The 21,478-nt window shown below is 44.4% G+C and overlaps 1 protein-coding gene across 1 annotated transcript in view; it reads left to right on the top strand.

The window, feature by feature from the left end:
- The first annotated feature begins 14,430 nt into the window (after positions 1-14,430).
- The window catches only part of AGBL1 (AGBL carboxypeptidase 1), a 602,072-nt gene continuing 595,024 nt past the window's right edge, over positions 14,431-21,478 (top strand). The window contains exons 1-3 of the mRNA XM_066589394.1: positions 14,431-14,444; positions 14,546-14,608; positions 19,194-19,261. Of these exons, the coding sequence (XP_066445491.1) occupies positions 14,431-14,444; positions 14,546-14,608; positions 19,194-19,261 (145 nt within the window). The remainder of the gene's footprint in view (positions 14,445-14,545; positions 14,609-19,193; positions 19,262-21,478) is intronic.

Below are 21,478 nucleotides of genomic sequence, written 5' to 3'. Positions count from 1 at the left end.
TAAAACATTGTTTGACTCATAGATTCTCAATGTGCACCTGTTTACACGAAGCCTCTTCGAATCCCCAGCAGCAGAATCAATTTGTTGTTATTGGCCGCAGGCCAGAACGCAGACATTCATTTCATGAGTAGATTGGCTTACGATGGTAGTAGCTTGTCCTATACCCTCACATCTATTTTGTGTAATTCTACAGTCTACGGAAAGTTTTCTCAATCTTCACAAATAGTAATTTTCCATTTGGGAATCCCGCCACTTACTGGATCCATTTACCTGCCTGGACTTACTCCTTTCTGAATGCTAAACTCCTAGGGCAAGTCATTTCAGGTATTGGTGACCACAATATACCAATCCCTAATTAGTCTATTTGTGAGTCGATGGACCAACTCCCCAAATATGAACACTTATGTTGGGGAAATAGATTATTGGCTACTTAATTGTGTCCCGATCTCTAAGGGCTTCTTCAGACAACCGTATTTGCATATGTTTTAGCGCGTGTAAAATATACTCACGCAATGCACAGAGCATGGAGCCCATTCGTTGTCAAGAACGTGTTTTGCGTGCACATTTGGTGCTCATGCAAAAAAGAGGACCTGTTCTATCTTTATGCATATTGCTCAACAAAGGCCCTGATAGAAGTCTATGGGAGGTGCTCAAATGCGCAATACGTTGCACGATTCCGTGGAGGGAGAAATACATCTGGACCTCCTTAGGCTAATTAGCCTTTTAAATCAGGGTGCGGGTGTTTTGCCCTGTGTGCACAAAAAGTACAGTACTATGCACTGATACAGATCAAAGTCGTTCACTGCACAAATATATTGCGCTAAGGCATTCTCAATTGAGCATATGGTTGTCTGAATAAGGCCTAATTGGCCTTTTTACACGTGCAGATAATTTGCCAGTGCTAATGACTACTGACCAACAATGTGCCTAATTGGTCAGCGCTCGTTCCCTCCATGTACATGGGCAGATTATGTGCTCTACGGGATCGATAGATCGTTAACACAGTTGTTCGTCCCCATACAGCTGTCTCTGCCGGACTGCACCTATTCCCATGTACATGGGGAGATGTGCCGCCGAGTAGTCAGCATTTGTATGCTTGTATAAAAGAGCAGATCAACCCAAGATCGAGTGTTTACTTATTCATCAGGTGAACTTTGGTTCCTTTACATAGTCCGATTGTTGGGTGAAAGAACATTCGTCAGGTGTGCGGAAGTGCGCTCAGTAGCAGTTCCCGGGTGCAGGCAGTGAGCGGCGCTCTTGGTGAAGGCAGCCACGGCGATTTGCTAAGTAGTTTTGTTTGCTTCTGTGAAGTACTACTGCATCTGAAAGGGTGAAATCACCTGCGAGTGAAATCAGCCGCAAATCCACAGGTGAATCCAAGTAAAAATTCGCAACAGTGGTGTTGATTTTGATGTGGTTTTGGTCCAAATGCGCAGCATTTCCGCTATGTGTGAATGCACCCTAAAGGGGTTTTCAGGGGCTGAGATATTCATAAACTAACTTTCGGAGAAGTCAGCAATATCAGATCGGTGGGGGTCTGCCATTCTAGGCTCTTGCTGCTTATCTGATTGAAAAGGTTGCCTAGCTCGGGTGAGCTCTGCTAACCTTTCTAAGGCCTGTGACATCATGCTCATTGGTCACATGTAGAGATAAGCGAGCGTAGTCGCTAAGGCAAATTACTTGAGCGAGTATTGCCATTTTCGAGTACATGCCCGCTCATGCCAAAAGATTCGGGGACCGCGGGGGAGAGCTGGGAGGAACGGGGGGGAAGAGGAACTCCCCCAAGCTCACTCCCGCAACTCACCGTTCACCCCCGCAGGCCCCCAAATCTTTTGGCACGAGCGGGCATGTACTCGAAAATGGCAAGACTCGCTCGAGTAATTTGCCTTAGCGAGTATGCTCGCTAACTCTAGTCACATGGCCTGAGTGTAGCTCAGCCCCATTCAAGTGAATGAAACTGAACTGTAATGCCAGGCACAGCCACTATATAATGTACGGCGCTGTGCCTCGTATACAGTGAAGTGAGAACAGTGCTCACCCAAGTGCCACTGTCACTTCAAACAATGTATCGATGGGAATCCTGAGCGTAGGGTCTCTACTGATCAGATATTGCTGATCCCTGAGGACAGGTCATGAAATGTTAATCCTAAAAAAAACCCTTTAAGTATTTTTTTTTCAGAATTCTAGATAAACTTTTTAGACATTCTCTTAATAAATATACATATTATTGTATATTTATGGATTTTGTATTTTAATTCTGTACCTTATGTTTACCAATTTCAGGGATGGCTACTATACTCTCATTACTGGCATCAACGTTTCTAATATTTCTTCTCAATTGCTATGAAAAATACAAATCTACTTAGCTTCCTTTTAGAAAGTAATAACAATTTGGCACTGGAGAACTTTTATTTCGTATGATGTGAAGAGCCATACACCAAATGCATGTGATTTTTCAAGATAATGCCTTTCAATGACAAGCTCTTGGAACTGAATTTTGCTGTACTATGGAAAAGTATATGTACTGTACAATATTACTAGGCGGCACTACATTGTCTATTGTAGTAATTTACATTTAAGTGTAGATGGTTTAAAATTGGATTTGCATCTCATATGTATGGTGTTACACAGTACTCAGCCATCCTCTCGAGCTGCCACTCTCCCTGTGTAAGAAGCAGGCGATGTTAGGATAGATGGTGCGGCAGACAGAAGCAATTAGGGTGCAGCAAAATCAAAAACTTTCCTTTACATTGAATTTACAGCTTCACTGCATTGGAAACTACTTTAAATGTTCCGAATAACTGATGGGAATAACACGGGGGGCTAGCTCCCACCATGTAAGAGAGAAGCATTGCCTGCACCCCTCTTACAGAAGAGCGTCGCGCTTAGCCTAACTACCTCCAGTCTGGTACCTGGACAGGAAGGGGAGCAGGGATAAGGAGGAGCACTGTTTGTTCCCTTCCACTGCCCAGAACCACAGCAGAGGAGGGGAGTCATAGAACTGGTGCTGCAGGCGCCATGTTGGAGCTGCACCATATTAGCTGAGCCCTTAGAAAGGCTATGCGCAGGAGGCTCTGCCTCCCATAGTGCGGTGAACGGTGCAGTGATTAGCACGTTACCATTCAGAAGACTGGGTCCTCTGTTAGGGAAATGAATGGGGGAATGAGCCAGTCCACCTCTCGAAGCGCTGGAGAAGTGTTTTGACGCCACTGGGGCATTATTTAAATAAAGAGAAGCTGCGTCACCGGTGCAGACCATTGAAGGCAGCAGGTGCAGGCAGACATAGTTGTTGCAGTGGCCATTGGAGTGCCAGTACAACAACAAGCAGTCTCTTCATGGTGGGGAGCTGCCCAGAAGGAGAGAGAGACAGTGAGACTAGAAAAGGGTCCCGCTGAAGATGATTGACAGGCCGAATTCCTGGGGTGAAGTGCTCTACAACGCGTAGAAGGAGAGGGAGACTCCATCACTGCATTGCCAGATACTGCAGCGGCAGTGCAGAATATTTGCCACTGATGATGCAGCAGGAGAGCGAAGCGGCAAAAAGTTTTTGTTTAAGCATAAGTGGACTTCGATCCTTGACAGAGTGTCCCGTTAAATCACTGGCCAGGGTGGGGGGAAAGCGTTACTGTAATCTAGTTATGATGCCGTAGCGTGGATTGGAGCACGGCCTTGCGAGGCTTGAATTGTTACATGTGATATTATGGTGTTATGCAGATGTGAAATGTATATGTGACATATAGGACACAGTAAGTGTAATGGCGCAGTGAGGCACATGGCCTAGCAGCAGGAAAGAGTAATGTGACTTGAGTAATGTGGGAGAGAAATCGCTGCTTGTTGATGATGTGGTGACCTCTGGATTTTAGTATCATCTGCGACATGTGTTACATATTCTGCAAGTGGGAATGCAGCTCCTACAGGGTTTTTGAGTTCGTGGGCCTACGGCCAGAATGACGATTTATTTAGCGGTTATGCCATAGTAGTGAAAAGTGATGATAATAGGTATTTGAAGAAGTGGTGAGAACGCCATGTGTTTTCCTGCTGCCAGGAGGAACTTATGTGGAACTAGATGTATATGTTGGCAAGAGACCCCAGGTGGTGAACATATGTAGACATTAAGAAACAATTTAAGGCCAGTTATTACGTGACGCTAAAAATAACCGAACCCTCCGATGGAGTGTAATTATGTTTATTGTGCATATATTCAGTAATTTTATGTTTTTGTTAAAAAGAAATGTGCCGCTTCTGCCTCCATCTTTCATTGCCACACCATCCTGAACCTGTGTCACACCACCACCCACACGACAACCACATGGACAATTGCTTACACATGAGATTACTGCCCAAAAGGCTCGTCTCTGTGCTAGTGCTGAGAGGACCTACCTGATAAGGGGTAGAGTTCTAATGATTTACCTTGCTGGAATCTTCTCATTGTGGTGATCTCTTATATACTCCAGTTGGTCCGAGTCCTGACTCACTATCCTACCAGCACCTAAGCAGCAGAGCCTTTCCTTTACATAACCTTGGTCTGGTTTATGTCTTGCCTGTGGCCATATGGTCAACACAGCTATTGGCTGTGGGGTCACTGGAGGAAGACGCCTTCTCTTTACACTCTGGTCCTCACTTATTCTGGGTCTAGTCATGCAATCATTAACCTCCATCATCATCGTCTACTAGCCTGCTTAATTTCAGCCACTGTATGGGCCATTAGTTGCTGACTCTTCTCCTGAGCTCGGTCACATAACTCAGGGGGTGAAACTCACTCTCCAGGATTTACTACTCGGCCCCTTATCTTTTGGGCCAGCGATGCACTGTCTGCATCACCGCCTACATCAATTAGGTGGATGAGGCTTGTGTCCGTAAGCTTGGAGCAAACATTAATTTAGTGGAGGAATAGAGAAGAGCCTCCACCAGCTTACACTTCTAGCACGATGTTTCAACTTCAAAAAAATCCAAGACAACAGAGATATCTTCACAGACACTCAGGCAGCTACTTCTGAGTGTCTTGACTCCTTGCCCAGCTCATCTAACACTGAGAACAGAGGAGACCAGGGAATAAGTGGAGATGCTCAGACAGCAGCAGTAGCTGCCTGAGTGACTGTGAAGATATCTGAGTGAGTTTAGATACTGACCGTTAGGTTGCGTAGATGACAAATATAACTATATGAAGACCACTGATGGCATATCATAACTGTATGCGCACTACTGATGGGTGCATTATACTTGTATGGGGACTGCAGAGGGGTGCAATATAACTATATGGGGACATGGAGGGGCACTATAACTGTATGGGATGTACAGAGGGTGCACTTTAACTGCTTTGGGGGCACAGAGAGGGACACTGTGACTATATAGGAAGTCACAGAAGGAAGCACTATAACAGTATGGAGTCACGGAGAGAGGCCCTCTTAAGTATTGAAAGGAGGTGGCAACAACAGGATGTGGAGAGTGTGTAGAACTGAGTGATGGATAGAAGAAGTTATAATGATCAGGAAGGTGAAAACTGGAAATGGATGATACCAATCAGGGAAGATGTCACCTGTGATCACTGGAAGTAACTGCACTGTAATTACTATCAGAGTGTAGAACTGAGATCTGACTTTTATATGGTGACTACATTATTTAGAGTTATACTAGAGCCGAGCTACTGTATCTAAGCCGCCATGTTATAAAAGTTTTCTAACAGATAGGCCCTCTATGAATACATAGATATTTACTTTTGGCATGGAACTTGCGTCCCAAATCTTTTAAAGCTCTAGATCCCTGGGTGCTAGTTCTGCATCAATGGGCCACCTAGGAACCCCAACAATATAGCAGAAGCTTCTGGACTGCAGCCGAGAAGTGTTTACCTATGTCCATGGCCAAGAACTAACTGTATATATAAATTGGTTTGGTGCTTTGTGGTGACATTTGCTGCTGTTGTGCTGTGCCCGTGGGAAGATGTGGCTTAGAGCCAAGGAATATAGTCTGGTAATGGCTGTACTATTGGTCTGATGGGTCGCTATTAGAGATGAGCGAACGTACTCGTCCGAGATGATGCTCGTTCGAGTATTAGCGTGTTCGAGATGCTCGTTACTCGAGACGAGTACCACGCGATGTTCGAGTTACTTTCACTTTCATCTCTGAGACGTTAGCGCGCTTTTCTGGCCAATAGAAAGACAGGGAAGGCATTACAACTTCCCCCTGCGATGTTCAAGCCCTATACCACCCCCCTGCAGTGAGTGGCTGGCGAGATCAGGTGTCACCCGAGTATAAAAATCGGCCCGCCCGCGGCTCGCCACAGATGCATTCTGACATAGATCAGGGAAAGTGCTGCTGATGGTGGAGCTGCTATAGGGAGAGTGTTAGGAGTGATTTTAGGCTTCAAGAACCCCAACGGTCCTTCTTAGGGCCACATCTGACCGTGTGCAGTACTGTTGAGGCTGCTTTTTGCAGTGTTGCACCTTTTTTTTTTTTTTTTGTATATCGGCCGTGCAGAGCATTGCGTCCTCAGTCTGCAGTAATTTTACATAGTATAATGCCGTCCCAGCCCTGCACGACCACGTCTCCCGCAACATTGTACGCGCCCTCACCAACGCGGTTACTGGCAAGGTCCACTTAACAACGGACACGTGGACAAGCACAGGCGGGCAGGGCCACTATATCTCCCTGACGGCACATTGGGTGAATTTAGTGGAGGCTGGGACAGAGTCAGAGCCTGGGACCGCTCACGTCCTACCCACCCCCAGAATTGCGAGCCCCAGCTCGGTGGTGGTATCTGCAGCGGTGTATGCTTCCTCCCCTAAATCACCATCCTCCTCCTCCTCCTCCTCCAACGCAACCTTTGTCTCGCAATCAAGATGTGTCAGCAGCAGCACGTCGCCAGCAGTCGGTGTCGCGCGGTGTGGCAGCACAGCGGTGGGCAAGCGTCAGCAGGCCGCACCCTGCAACATCGGTTTAATCTGCCAGTGCACCGACTGCTGTGTGACGTGCCCACATGGTGAAACTCTACGCTCCACATGTTGGCCAGGCTCTATGAGCAGCGTAGAGCTATAGTGGAATACCAACTCCAACATGGTCGGCGCAGTGGGAGTCAGCCTCCTCAATTCTTTACAGAAGAGTGGGCCTGGTTGGCAGACATCTGCCAGGTCCTTGGAAACTTTGAGGAGTCTACCCAGATGGTGAGCGGCGATGCTGCAATCATTAGCGTCACCATTCCTCTGCTATGCCTCTTGAGAAGTTCCCTGCAAAGCATAAAGGCAGACGCTTTGCGCTCGGAAACGGAGGCGGGGGAAGACAGTATGTCGCTGGATAGTCAGAGCACCCTCCTGTCTATATCTCAGCGCATTGAGGAGGAGGAGGTGGAGGAGCATGAGGAGGAGGAGGAAGAGACAGCTTGGCCCACTGCTGAGGGTACCCATGCTGCTTGCCTGTCATCCTTTCAGCATGTATGGTCTGAGGAGGAGGAGGAGGAGGAGGAGGAGGAGGAGGATCCTGAAAGTGATCTTCCTAGTGAGGACAGCCATGTGTTGCGTACAGGTACCCTGGCACACATGGCTGACTTCATGTTAGGATGCCTTTCTCGTGACCCTCGCGTTACACGCATTCTGGCCACTACAGATTACTGGGTGTACACACTGCTCGACCCACGGTATAAGGAGAACCTTTCCACTCTCATACCCGAAGAGGAAAGGGGTTCGAGAGTGATGCTATACCACAGGACCCTGGCGGACAAGCTGATGGTAAAATTCCCATCCGACAGCGCTAGTGGCAGAAGTCGCAGTTCCGAGGGCCAGGTAGCAGGGGAGGCGCGGAGATCAGGCAGCATGTACAGCACAGGCAGGGGAACACTCTCTAAGGCCTTTGACAGCTTTCTGGCTCCCCAGCAAGACTGTGTCACCGCTCCCCAGTCAAGGCTGAGTCGGCGGGAGCACTGTAAAAGGATGGTGAGGGAGTACGTAGCCGATCGCACGACCGTCCTCCATGACGCCTCTGCCCCCTACAACTATTGGGTGTCGAAGCTGGACACGTGGCCTGAACTCGCGCTGTATGCCCTGGAGGTGCTTGCTTGTCCTGCGGTTAGCGTCTTGTCAGAGAGGGTGTTTAGTGCGGCTGGGGGAATCATCGCGGATAAGCGTACCCACCTGTCAACCGACAGTGCCGACAGGCTTACACTCATCAAGATGAACAAAGCCTGGATTTCCCCAGACTTCTCTTCTCCACCAGTGGACAGCAGCGATACCTAAACAATACGTAGGCTGCACCCGCGGATGGAAGCATCGTTCTCTATCACCATCAAAAACGGGGACCTTTTAGCTTCATCAATCTGTGTATTATATTCATCCTCCTCCTGAAACCTCACGTAATCACGCCGAACGGGCAATTTTTCTTAGGCCCACAAGGCACAGTCATATAACTTTTGTAAACAATGTTTATACATTTCAATTCTCAATTGAATAAAGCATTGAAACTTGCACCTGAACCAATTTTTATTTTAACTGGGCTGCCTACAGGCCTAGTTACAAATTAAGCCACATTAACCAAAGCGATTAATGGGTTTCACCTGCCCTCTTGGTTGGGCATGGGCAATTTTTCTGAAGTATATTTGTACTGTTGGTACACCAATTTTTTGGGGCCCTCGCCTACATTGTAATCCTAGTAATTTTTAGCCCACCTGCATTAAAGCTGACGTTACCTCAGCTGTGCTGGGCACTGCAATGGGATATATTTATGTACCGCCGGTGGCTTCCTGGGACCCACCCATGCTGTGTGTCCACAGGGACTTCAAATTAGGGATTTGTACCTGCCAGTGTCTATGTATTAAAAACCCCGCTCAGACTGGGGCATGCAGTGTGGGCCGAAGCCCACCTGCATTTAACATGACATTACATCAGCTGTGCTGGGCACTGCAATGGGATATATTTATGTACCGCCGGTGGGTTCCAGGAAGCCACCCATGCTGTGGGTCCACAGGGAGTTGTAACTGCATGTGTCTACTTCTAAAGAACCCCAGTCTGACTGGGGCATGCAGTGTGGGCCGAAGCCCACCTGCATTTAACATGACATTACCTCAGCTGTGATGGGCAATGCAATGGGATATATTTATGTACCGCCGGTGGCTTCCTGGCACCCACCCATGCTGTCGGTCCACACGGAGTTGTAACTGCATGTGTCCACTTCTAAAGAACCCCAGTCTGACTGGGGCATGCAGTGTGGGCCAAAGCCCACCTGCATTTAACATGACATTACCTCAGCTGTGATGGGCAATGCAATGGGATATATTTATGTATCACCGGTGGGTTCCAGGGAGCCACCCATGCTGTGGGTGCACACGGAATTCCCATTGCGGAGTTGTACCTGCCTGTAACTATTTATAAAAAAACGCGGTCTGACTGGGGCATGCAGACACCTTGACAGAATGAATAGTGTGTGGCACATAGGTTCCCCATTGCTATGCCCACGTGTGCAGCTCCTGATGGAGGTGGCACAGGATTGGATTTCTCACGTAATTAGAATGACTGGCAGCAATCCAAGGTATGGAAAAATACAAATGCATTTATTTACCCCATAACAAACAAGCAACGTTTCGGTCAACAGACCTTCCTCAAGCTCATGAGCTTGAGGAAGGTCTGTTGACCGAAACGTTGCTTGTTTGTTATGGGGTAAATAAACGCATTTGTATTTTTCCATACCTTGGATTGCTGCCAGTCATTCTAATTACGTGGACTGCATTTTTTGAGCTTATCTGGTTTGGGCTCTGATACTGGCGTTTGCACTTTTTACTTGCCTGGCTTTACTTGAAGGATTGCTGCAGTGCTGCTGGGAACTTCATTGTTTTTCCAGGATTGGATTTCTCATTGCTTCTGTACAGCATTGTGGGCTATCGCCCCGCTCCTTTTAAAGAGGGTCGCTGCCTAGCCGTGCCAACCCTCTGCAGTGTGTGCCTGCGGCTCCTCCTCATGGCAGACGCACTTATAAATAGACATGAGGGTGGTGTGGCATGAGGGCAGCTGAAGGCTGCGCAGGGACAATTTGGTGTGCGCTGTGGACACTGGGTCGTGCAGGTGGTGGTGGTGGGGGGGGGGGGTTGGGCAGCATGTAACCCAGGAGAAGTGGCAGCGGAGTGTCATGCAGGCAGTGATTGTGCTTTGTTGGAGGTAGTGTGGTGCTTAGCTAAGGTATGCATTGCTAATGAGGGCTTTTCAGAAGTAAAAATTGTTGGGAGGGGGGGGGCACTCTTGCCACTATTGTGGCTTACTACTGGGACCTGGGAACTTGAGATAGAGCCCAAGATGTAGCCACTCGCCTGCCCTATCCGTTTCTGTGTCGTTCCCATCACTTTCTTGAATTGCCCAGATTTTCACAAATGGAAACCTTAGCGAGCATCGGCGACATACGAAAATGCTCGGGTCGCCCATTGACTTCAATGTGGTTCGTTACTCGAAACGAACCCTCGAGCATCGCGAAAATTTCGTCCCGAGTAACGAGCACCCGAGCATTTTGGTGCTCGCTCATCTCTAGTCGCTATCCCTGAAGGTGCTGTAAGATCTGCCTGGGCAAGTGTTTAAAATGTGCTCAGTTAAAAATGTGCCATTTTTTGTGTATTAGACTGTACCTGTAACATTGCAGTGCTCAATGGTGCCTAATATGTATAGGAACTGGCAGCAAGAAATAGTTTGTGTGGCTGCAGCCACATGGAGTGCTAAGGGAGCCTGCTAGACTTAAAGATGGTGGAGTAGGCTGGGGTTTATCCGTTATGAAACACGTGTGCTGTTAATGTGGTGCAAGATAGTGAGCTGGTGAAAAATGGGAGAGGGTTTGAGCAGAATGAGGTTTTTTGCCTCCTGTAAAGCACTGTGAAATAAAAGCAAGTGATAAATTTCCCCCTTGTGTTTTAATTATATAGATTTTTTATATGCTTAGATTTTTTTCATCCATACTTGTTAAAAAACTACATACATTTTGGAAGCAGTCATAAATAAAATACATGGAGAATACGCTAGCCACAAATACAACTGTGTAAGCCCTAAGTCATACGTCTATGTGTCTATCTTTTGACCTGTGCTTGGCTGAATGTGATGTGTGGCCCTTTGATGAAGACAAGGGCCACGTTTGAGGACTTCATAATATAATTAACCACCGCTGTGTTATAAAACCATCAGAGATAATTCTGCAGTACTTCCCAGCCTCATGTTTAATTACTCGGAGATTTATGGAGTGTAGAAAACCGGAATGCTGGAAAATTGAAGCAGTTAATTTCAATGCTAGAAGCCTGGCATTATCTCTTACCGCGCTGAGTGGAACGTGTAGATAGTCTGCGTGGTTTGATATAAATATGACCACTCGTCTCAGCTTCGTTCCATTTCTTTTCTTGCATATGACAGGGTAGAGTGCTTTAAAAATGTGTTTTTCTTCCTTAGCATCATAAGAAGAAGGTGGAGATTCCTTTGAAGCTTACAGTCTTTGTACTTGAGCATTAGCTATTGTTATTTAATTTAATTGCAGTTTAGTATTGCAGTGTGCATGTAGTACCATCTCTCCCTACTAGTCATAGCACTGCCTAACGATCTCTTGTCAACAGAGAAGATTTTCATTGTGAGAACATAAGCTATGCACTGTATTAAGCTAAAGGGTATCTGTCAGCATCTCAGAGTGCCATAAACTATTGGCTCATAGCAGGTGAAATGCTAAAACCGAGGATGTGACACTCATACTTACCTTCCTCGCCATTTTCCTGCTGCCTGGTTGCAAAATTGTCATTGCATACATCACATGAACAACATAGCCACACACATATGATATGATTAATCCTCTCTTTATGAACGCACGCCTGTGAAGTCCGCAGGATGCATGCAGCGGTGGCTTTGCAAACGGGCAGCATTGGAAATGGTGAAGAATGTAAGTATGACTGTTACATCTCCCAGATTTAGTGCTTCAGCTGATATGAGTCCATAACTTTAGTTTATGGGGTTCATAGGTGTTGGGCTGACAGATTCCCTCCATAAGTAATACACGTAACAGGTATAAGTTTTGCAAAAGCACTCAAGGGAGAATGTTATGTTTTTGGATAAAGTGAAAAAAAAAACGCAATGGGGCAGAAGCCAATTAGCCCATTTGGGGGGAAAAAATCCTTCCCGACTCCATAATGGCAGTCGTAATAATTCTTGGATCAACGTTTTGAAAGTTCCAACCTTACTCCAAGACCAGGATTAACAACCCGCTGATTACTTAATGTCTATATCCTTTAATATCATAGCGTTCTAGAAAGACATCTCATTTCCTCTTAAACTCCTCTATTGAGTTTGCCATCACCACGTCCTTAGGCAGAGAGTTCCACAGTCTCACTGCTCTTACAGTAAAGAACGCCCTTCTGTGTTGGTGATGAAACCTTCTTTCCTCTAGATGTAGGAGGCGTAGGAAGAGGGAGATTGTGATCCCGCAGTATAGAGCTCTGGTGAAACCACATCTGGAATACTGAGTTCAATTCTGGAGAGCTGCTCTACAGGAAGACATTGATAAAATAGAACAAGTCCAAGGATGCGCTACAAACATGGTGGAACGCCTCAGGAACAAAACTTATCAGGAAAGGCTTAGGCCGGCTTCACACCGGCGTATGTGCATTTTTTGAATGATAATGGTTCCATGTAAATTCACCTTTAAAGAACTTAATTTGTATAGCCTGGAGGAGACAAGGGAGAAGGAAGGGGGGGGGGGGGGGGGTTATACATGATCAAAGCCTTTATATATATTAGAGGTATAAATAAGGTTCAGAAAAGAAGTCTTTTTATTAGGAGGTGAGACACTAGAACAAGGGAGCACAATCTGGGATTAGTTGGGGGAAAAATCAAGGCAATATTATTTTACTGAAAGTAGTAGATGCTTGGAACAAACTTCCAACACACATGGTTGGAAAATCAACAATAAATGAGTTCAAGGATGTCTGGGATAAGCGTAGATCTATGCTAAGAGAGAAATAATGAGAGAGCCTAAATAAACTATGAAATCTTTTTTTGACGTCAGTTTTCTATGCTTCTATGACTGGCTAAGGTCAGAAAAATGTGACTGCTTTATTTTAAAAGCATCCCACTTGTCCATGCATTGTGCCTGGTATTGCAGTTTAGCTACTATGAAGTCAATGGAGTTGAGCTGCAATACCACACACAACTTGTTGAAAGGGATGGTGTTAGTATTAGAAGCAAGCAGCCATGCTTCTCTCATCCTGTACAATAACTTTTAACATTCATCCACGCCCCATAGAAATAGCAGTACTGAGACCCAAGTGAAACTTTATATCACCCACCTAGGTTCAACTACCACTTCCACCCAACATGACATTCTGACCACTACATCTTTTTAAATTTTTACCAAATAATTTTTATTAGGTTTTATAAGGAAATAAGAGCATATGCAAACATTACATATATAGGTATCATTCGAATACATTGTTACAGAGTTTTCGTAATATGCCGAAAAACATTCCAAAAATTAACGTGAGTGCAGGTTGTACAGAAAGAAAACCAATAGCGAGCGTCTCGATTATACACTACAGTATCTGACTGAAATTCCTGAATATACCAAGAAGAGTGATTGTCCTACTGTACATAAATTGTGTCTTCTTTCATTGACCTGCAAGATTAGGGTGCTTTCACACGGGATGGAATTAGCCTGCAGGATATACTGCAGGCCGTGGTAAATTGTGCGACAAAATCTGCCGACTACCTTTGGATTTTGATACAGAATTGAAAATGGTGCAAAACCTATCTGCGATTCCGCATCTACAACTGAATCTGCAGATTTTGGTGAGGAATTCCACAGCTGCAGATTTGGGCGTGTCCTGCATGCTAATTCCGGCTCATCTGAAGGCACCCTAATGGACTGAGCTGCGTGGACTTGTGTCTTTTTCCAATCTTTCAAACCTTGGTTTATACTTTTATGAATCCTTGATGATAAATTGTCCATAATAAATATCAACCATTATCGAAATAGGGAAATGTTTTACGCATCCCAAGACTGGCTGTGATATACTGTAAGTGTATGTCCTGTTGTGTTAAGTAACCCTCTGCCAGGATGTACACTTACGCCCTGTGGCGGGAAGGGGTTAATCCTCAGTCTCCCTCTGACTGTGATAGAAGTCAGAGCTTGGTTCTGGATCTCATTACCTGTGTCATCTCAAAGCTAAGTACTGCGCTTGTTATCATTTTCATAATGTTTCCTGTGTTATTCCCCTATCCCACGTAGGGTCTACTAGTGGCCAAGGTACGTGGTCAGGTTCATCCTTGTCAGGGCGGGTTACTTGCATATAGGCAGGTCCCTTTCCTGGGTATGGTTCATTAGGGAAAGTGTTTTTCTTTGTTTCTAGTTGGCTTTATTGTTTAACACTGTTTGGCGTGTATTAGTTTGAGTATTTCAGGTTTACGGATCCAGCATGTCCAGTTAGAGGGTCAGTGGGTCTAGATGGGTGGACCTGGGTGGAAAACAACCAGCGAGAAAAGACAGTCCAGCATGCCCACTGAACCACTCACCTTCTTTTACATGCGGCATGGAAAATTTTTAAACATCTATTATCCAGGTATGCCTTAATCAGCATTGAGAGCAAAGGCAGTATGGGCCTAAAACTGGTGACAGGTTCCCTTTAAAAGTGTAGATCAGACCAAATGTTAGACATTTAATATATATGTATCCTTTTTCCTTATATCCACCACAGACATATTTAGAATTAAATGTAGATAAACAGAATATTTTAACTCATGCCTTATATTGTTCAATAGATGTTCGGCCTTTACCTACATCAGAACAGAGATTTGTCCCACTGGTTCAATGTGTTGGAATTTTTGCTGACTGAGCAGAACTCTTGATAGATCAAGAATTTTGTATAGTAAGATCTCCGAAGTCGTTACATGATCCTCATCAGCTGTGTATACTTCTCTCAATGGATTAGATGTTACTTGGCCAAGTTGAAGGTTCCTGCCTTGCATCTCAGAATAGAATCTTCGACGTCTCTTTCCTTACTTTACACCCCACAGTTGAGTCATTTCTGCTCCAGCAAAATTATCATCAATGATCATCCTTTATTTCCGTATCATCTGACTTCATAGGGTGATTATATTGTATATCTATATGATTCCTTACTTCTGAGACCTATAATGAACACTGTTTACACTGGATGGGCTAGACGTTGAAAATTAATTAAACAGTGTAGGTTTTTTGATACCCTTCAGAATCTATGGTACGCTACTTGGCAATGCCTATGGTGGCCGTTTGTGGCCACCATACAAATACATTATATTTATCAAAATATATGGAAAAAGGAAATTGACAAAAAGGGTTAAATTTGAAGCCAGCTTTCTCATGATTCAACATCTAATTATTTTTACAAAGCAATTCGTTGATGGAAGTCATACATCTCCATTTTTCGTCATGTAAGGTTAAGTATACTCTTTCCACCTGTGTTTTCAAGTTTCTTATTAAAGTCCTATTCTTTGGCTTAACAAGGCTCAGCTGCTGATTGTTGTCCATTAAAGGCTATGACAATAGTCACTTGTAATGTCAAGAGTGGTTGTCATAACTCCACCTACGTCATGGGTCATTACTGTGATTCTTGTATGACAAATTAAATCTTCATCCTCCGTTGCACTTGATGTTACGTTCCAGGCACCATATGAGCAGCAAAAGCAAGTGGGAACTTTTGTTAATGCCTAGAAGTAAATGGTGCTTTGATCGTGGTGCCCAGTTGAGATATGGACGTATGAAGCACATTATATTATTAGAGGCAGATTAACAATAATTTATAAATATACATCAAACAATGTCTGTCCTTGTTCAGTTAATAATAATCATCTTTATTTATATAGCGCCAACATATTCCACGGCACTTTATGAATCAGAAAGAACATATAGAAAATCAGACATAAGACGGATGAAGAGATAAGCACATCCGGGCATAGAGACAGCCATGGCAATGATTTTCAGATGTAAGCTCCACCATTTAACATACGGGTCAAACAATCCACTACTGGTCATACCTTCAACACAGACAAGACTCAATAAACACATAGTAAAACTTCAACTGTTAGTTTCCAAGAACTCTCATAAGTGCCAGCCTCATAGCAATTCCATATAGTGCCAGACTCTTTGAAGTGCCTAAAGTGCTTGCTTCATAGTAAGAGCAACAAACTGGTTGCACTCCAGAGTAGTTATCACAGAATGACACCCTCTAAGGGCTCTTTGACACGTCCATAGCCATTTTTTACATACGTCTGTCGGCACCGTAAAAACGCGTGAACCGGTGCATGTTGCTTGTGCACCTGTTGATGCAGCACAGATCCGGCACATATATGCCGAGGCTGCAATGCTGTTGGGCATGGGGAGACAGCTAGGACATGGGGAGACAGCCCCTTTCCTCCTCCTCGCCGTCTCAACTCCTCTCTCCTCCCCTACGGTTGTTTGCAATGGGAGGGGGCAGGACAGGGGTGGAGCTAAGCTCCCACCCCTCCCCGCCCTTTGTCCGCAGCAAGCAATAGGAGTTTAGCTCTGACCCCGCCCCGCCCCCTCCCATTGCAAACAGCCAGAAAGGAGGAGAAAAGGGGGAAGGAGTTTATCAGTCATGCTGCTAAACTCACTTCCACCTTCCTTCTCTGGCCGTTGTCATTGACTCCCATAGGAGCCCATGCAGTGGTTGACGTATTCCAGATGGAAAGATAGTTCCAGGACTATCTTTCCGGCTCAGCGTAAAAGCGCCCACCGCTATATTGGCTGGCCGGGCACTTTTACACCACAGGAATACATCCATGTGATCTGATACATTGGAATCAGATCTGCATAAGATCGTAGGGTATATCGGCCAGCCGTGAAAATGTCGGCCGGTATACGCTCGTGTGAAAAAACCCTAAGGCTGGGTTGCCACTGAGCATAAATCCCGTGGAAATCTCATTGAACAACTGCAGCGGGACTGCACAAATTTCCAACGACTTTTCTGCTGCAGACATTCGGCGCGGGCTTTGAATTGGCTTCGCCGGCTGTAGTCATCTGCGGCCATCTCTCCCCATAGAAAGGAGAGATGGCCTCAGCGGAGATGGTGCTAAAATTGATATGTCACGGATACCGCGGATAATAGGACCCTTTGTTCTGAATAGGTTCATCAACATTCTATGTTTTTGCTATCAATTTTCACGTGTGCAAAAATGTACGTGACATGCTTTATTTTTGTGCACGTTTGTGCACCCAAGGCACCTTAGAAATCTATGGGGGTGTGCAAATACGCACCCCGTCTGCACTAAATTGTGCCATGAGCTGCACGATATTGCATTGTTAATCGATAACACCGGGGACTAATTAGGCTGCCCAGCTGGTTCAATCCCATGCCAATTTAAATGGGCTGGCAGGATAGAAAAGTACAGTAGAATGTGTGGATACACGCACGCTAGCCCAGGATAGTGGTCCCTTCACAGCGCTATTACGTCACGCTCTTTTGCAGGAGCCCTAAAGAGGGTATGATGTGGATTTTGGTGTTGATTTTCACTATGAAATTCACTCATGGCATTGCAGCGAAGGAATTCCATGGTGAAAATCTACAGCATTCCCAGAACAATCAGAGCATGCTGTGGATTTGAAAAATTGTTGCATTAGGCTGGCTTCACATTAGCGTGTTTGCGCATGTATTTTTCGCATGCAATACGTAGACAAAAGAAACCATTGATTTTGATGGGTTTACTCTCACCTTTTGTTTTTGCGCACACATTCCTCTTGCATGAAAAAAAATACAGCATGCTCTGTATTAGTGCGCATCTGCACACCAAAGGCTCCATAGGAGTCTATGGAGAGATGATCAAATGTGCACCAGATACCTGCGCAATTTCGCAATATGCTGCTCAATTCCGCTGTGAAAAGAACACAACGGGAACTAATTAGGCCAAATAGCCATTAAACTTGGGGTGTGGCTGTGTCCCTTTGCCTAAGTGAAATGGCCTATTATGACTCACATTGCACACCTGAAACTTGTAGCAATTTCACTGTGAGTGAGCTCATCCCAAGGGCAGTTTTCAGACGGCCGTATGCGCGACTATGTTTGCTGCAACAGGGCATAGTTCCGCAAGAATGGCTTTTTTTCATCTCTACTTGGCCTTTTCAATCTCCGTGCCGTAATGTAGACATTTGAAAAATCTGCTGGAAGATAGGTGGAATTTCCATGTGGTCCTACTGCGGACATTCCACAAGATTTCTGTCCCGTAGGAACCCAGCCAGTTAATTCACATGCCACATTGTAAAACTGCATGCCTTTTGATGGTGTAAATCAGGATTCTATTTAGTGCTCATGCCCCCTATTGGCGACCAGGTTAAAACTGCTGCCCTTAGACCGCTCTCACACATGCATTAACAAAACCGTGATTTCGACCAGCGTTTTTGAATGTGTGTTACAGCATTTGATGGCTTTCTTTAACGCACCCCATCATTGTCATGTGTAATAAGTTGCGTTAACAAGCGCTAAACCGCCCCCAAATAGAGCAGATAGCATTAGTCTGCGAGACCCCATTGAAATCAATGAGAGTCATGCCTGCAGTTACAAGTGCCGGCCACTACATAGAAGGTCAGCGCGGAGGCTTCCGCTCTGACCTCTTTTACTGTCTAGCTGACAACTTGCGCTGGCACAGCTGGTCAGTTGGGGGTCCCAATCGACGGACCCCAGCTGATCAACTATTGATGATCTATCCTGAGGATAGGTCATCAATAGTATTTTTGACTGGAAAACCCCTTTAAGACAATGTCAATTTGCATTGAAATCCACATGGAGCTGTGTAGCTTTTGGTGCAGAGTTTACTGGAATTCCACCTCTGTGAAAGCACCCCTATAGATAGAACTATTGGCTATTCACGGTTTGAATGAGTTGTCGTATATATGAATATTTAGGTTCACATAAAAGATTCTTTCTATTATTTTTTTTAAACCTCTTTGTTATTTCCATCGATCTAAAGTGCCATTCTTTTGGCTTTTATTCTTGGTGCAAGCTGCTAAGATTATCCAGAGCATTAAGGGTTAAATTGCCAGCATATTATAGTAAATAGCTGCCGGTATGAAATGCAAAGTGGATATTGAATACAAAATCGATTACTAGAAGTTATTGTAAAAAAAACAAAAACAAGTCATTTCTTTCTTAGGAGATGCCAAGGCAGAAAAGCCACAAGTCCCAGAAGGTGAATGTAATGTGTCTATTTTCTTCTATAACAGAACTCGTGCGAGAAAGATGTAACCCTGAATATCCTGAGTGTATTAAGTGAATTGCTGTCTGCTGGTAAGTGACCGCACCACATTAGTATTTTATTGCAGCTGATGTTCTTAGAAATGATAGGGCTGTAAAAACACATTACTTGCAATATGAAGCAACTATATTAAAGATAATGATTCCAATAGATTGTGCTTTCTTTTAACCTAAACCAAAAAGAAACATCTGAGTCAAACTCAAGCAGTAATCTTAGCAAGGGTTATTAACCTTTTATTAACTGCACCATCTTCAAGCATGCAATACGTTTAAAATGTTGAAAACAAAGCTTTTTTTCTTTCTTACATATAATAAAGAATTCGGACATCACTGTATAATCCTTTCCAAAGTCTAAAGGCCCATTTACACGCAAAGATAATCTTTCAAACGATTGAAAGATTGAAAGTTTTCACGATCTTTTTGTATAAAGTGTTAATGCCCACTGATGGCCTTTAACACCTTATCATCTTTATTTGGATGTAAATAGGCCTCCAGGAGCTGTTTGCAGAGCCCAGTGTGTGGTTAATCACATGCCCAGCACATAGCTTCATTGTTCGTGCGTGCAGCAGAATACAATGTTAACTGCCGACTCCCTACAGAGATAACAGCCTGTGGTTTACTGACAGATAAAGCAAACTCCTTTATCACTAGTAGCTGAACAATGGATTTTAAGTTCACCTTAAAATCAACATTCAAACAAAATGTGCCCAATGCCCGCATTTACATGTGACGATTATTGCTCAAATTTGGTTGTGTGAACGAATTTTGAGCTAAATCGTTGCGTGTAAATGGGCCTTAAGACTAGAGTCACACTAGTGCTTCTCTTTACTGATTGTATAAATCCTATTTGTATTGAAATGGTCAACAATGAAAATGTTTCTTGGAAATTAGTTAATTCTTATGAATTTCAACATACGAAAAGAATAAACAATATTTAACCTCCCGGAGCTCTGAGATATAGTACATTTAAGATCATGCAGGGTTATTCATGGTAAATACTGTACTTGGGAATAAGTCTGCAAACCTTATTTACAGCAGTGATCAGGGATGCAGAAGCTTTCACGGACCTCAGAGGCAAATTTTGACTGCAGAATAATGCAAAAATTAAGAAAAGCGCCTTTGTTGGTCCCCAAATTCATGAACTTTTGAAGGATGTGAGTTCTCCAGGGTAATGAGAAAGTGGTTTTAGAAGTCTTTTAAAGTGTAGTACATGGTTTCCTGGGTTATTTACTATGTTGAGATTGTAAACAACCTTCTAGAAAAGTATCACCAATTAAGCTGCAACATGTCCCTCAAAATCCACTTTCTCAACTCTCATCTGGACATCTTCCCTCCCAACTGCAGTTTGGTGAGTGATGAGCACAGTGAGTATTTCCTCCAGGACGTTTGAGTTCTGGAACAAAGATATTAGGTAGGTAGAGTGCTTCTATGCTTTCTGACTACTTCTGGGCGTTACTAAGAAGTTTCCTAGAAGAGCAGTACAAGCAAAGAGAAGTCACTCTCTCACGTAGGCCACTGTGAAATAACAGTTTTGGTTGTTGTATGTTGTTTCCTTTTGTTTGTTTTTTTGTGGTGGACTGAATTAAAACATATCCCTATTTATATTGTTGTCGGAGTATATTCGATTGTTTTCATACTAGTTTTCATTACAATCACATCATTGTTTAGTAGTACTATGAAAGTGATGTATCTCAAAAACTAGAGGCAATCATTTCTGAAGTCATAATCATCTTTACTGAGTTTAATTAATTTTAGAAAATACACTTAGACACCTACAGTGCTGTGCAAAAGTTTTAGGCAAGTGTGGAATAAGTGCTGCCAAGTAAGAATGCTTTCAAAAATAGATGTGTTAATAGTTTATTTTTGTCAATTAGCAAAATGCAAAGTGAATGAACAAAAGAGAAATCTAAATCAAATTAATATTTGCCGGATCTACTCCTAAAGGCCCATTTAGACGGGATGAATGTCAGGTAAACGATGCCCGACACTCGTCCCCGCAAGTACCCACTCATGTGCTTTTGCATAGGAGCAGGTATCATTGCTTCACAGCGGGGTGGCTGGAGGAGATTTCACTCCTCGCTCTCCCCCGCCCCTCTCCATTCACTTAACATAGCAGATGTTCAGTACTGAGCGGCTGCTATTTACACCGAATGATCATCATTCAGCTCATCATCCATCGTGAGCATTCATGAATGGGTGAGTGAGGGCTGCCTCTGATTGGCTCAGGGGCAGCTCTCAGCTGTCCCTGCG

Source organism: Eleutherodactylus coqui, chromosome 2 (assembly GCF_035609145.1).
Source record: "Eleutherodactylus coqui strain aEleCoq1 chromosome 2, aEleCoq1.hap1, whole genome shotgun sequence".
Lineage (NCBI taxonomy): Eukaryota > Metazoa > Chordata > Amphibia > Anura > Eleutherodactylidae > Eleutherodactylus > Eleutherodactylus coqui.
The sequence above is the reverse complement of the archived record's forward strand: the minus strand, read 5'-3'. Positions and strand labels throughout refer to the sequence as shown.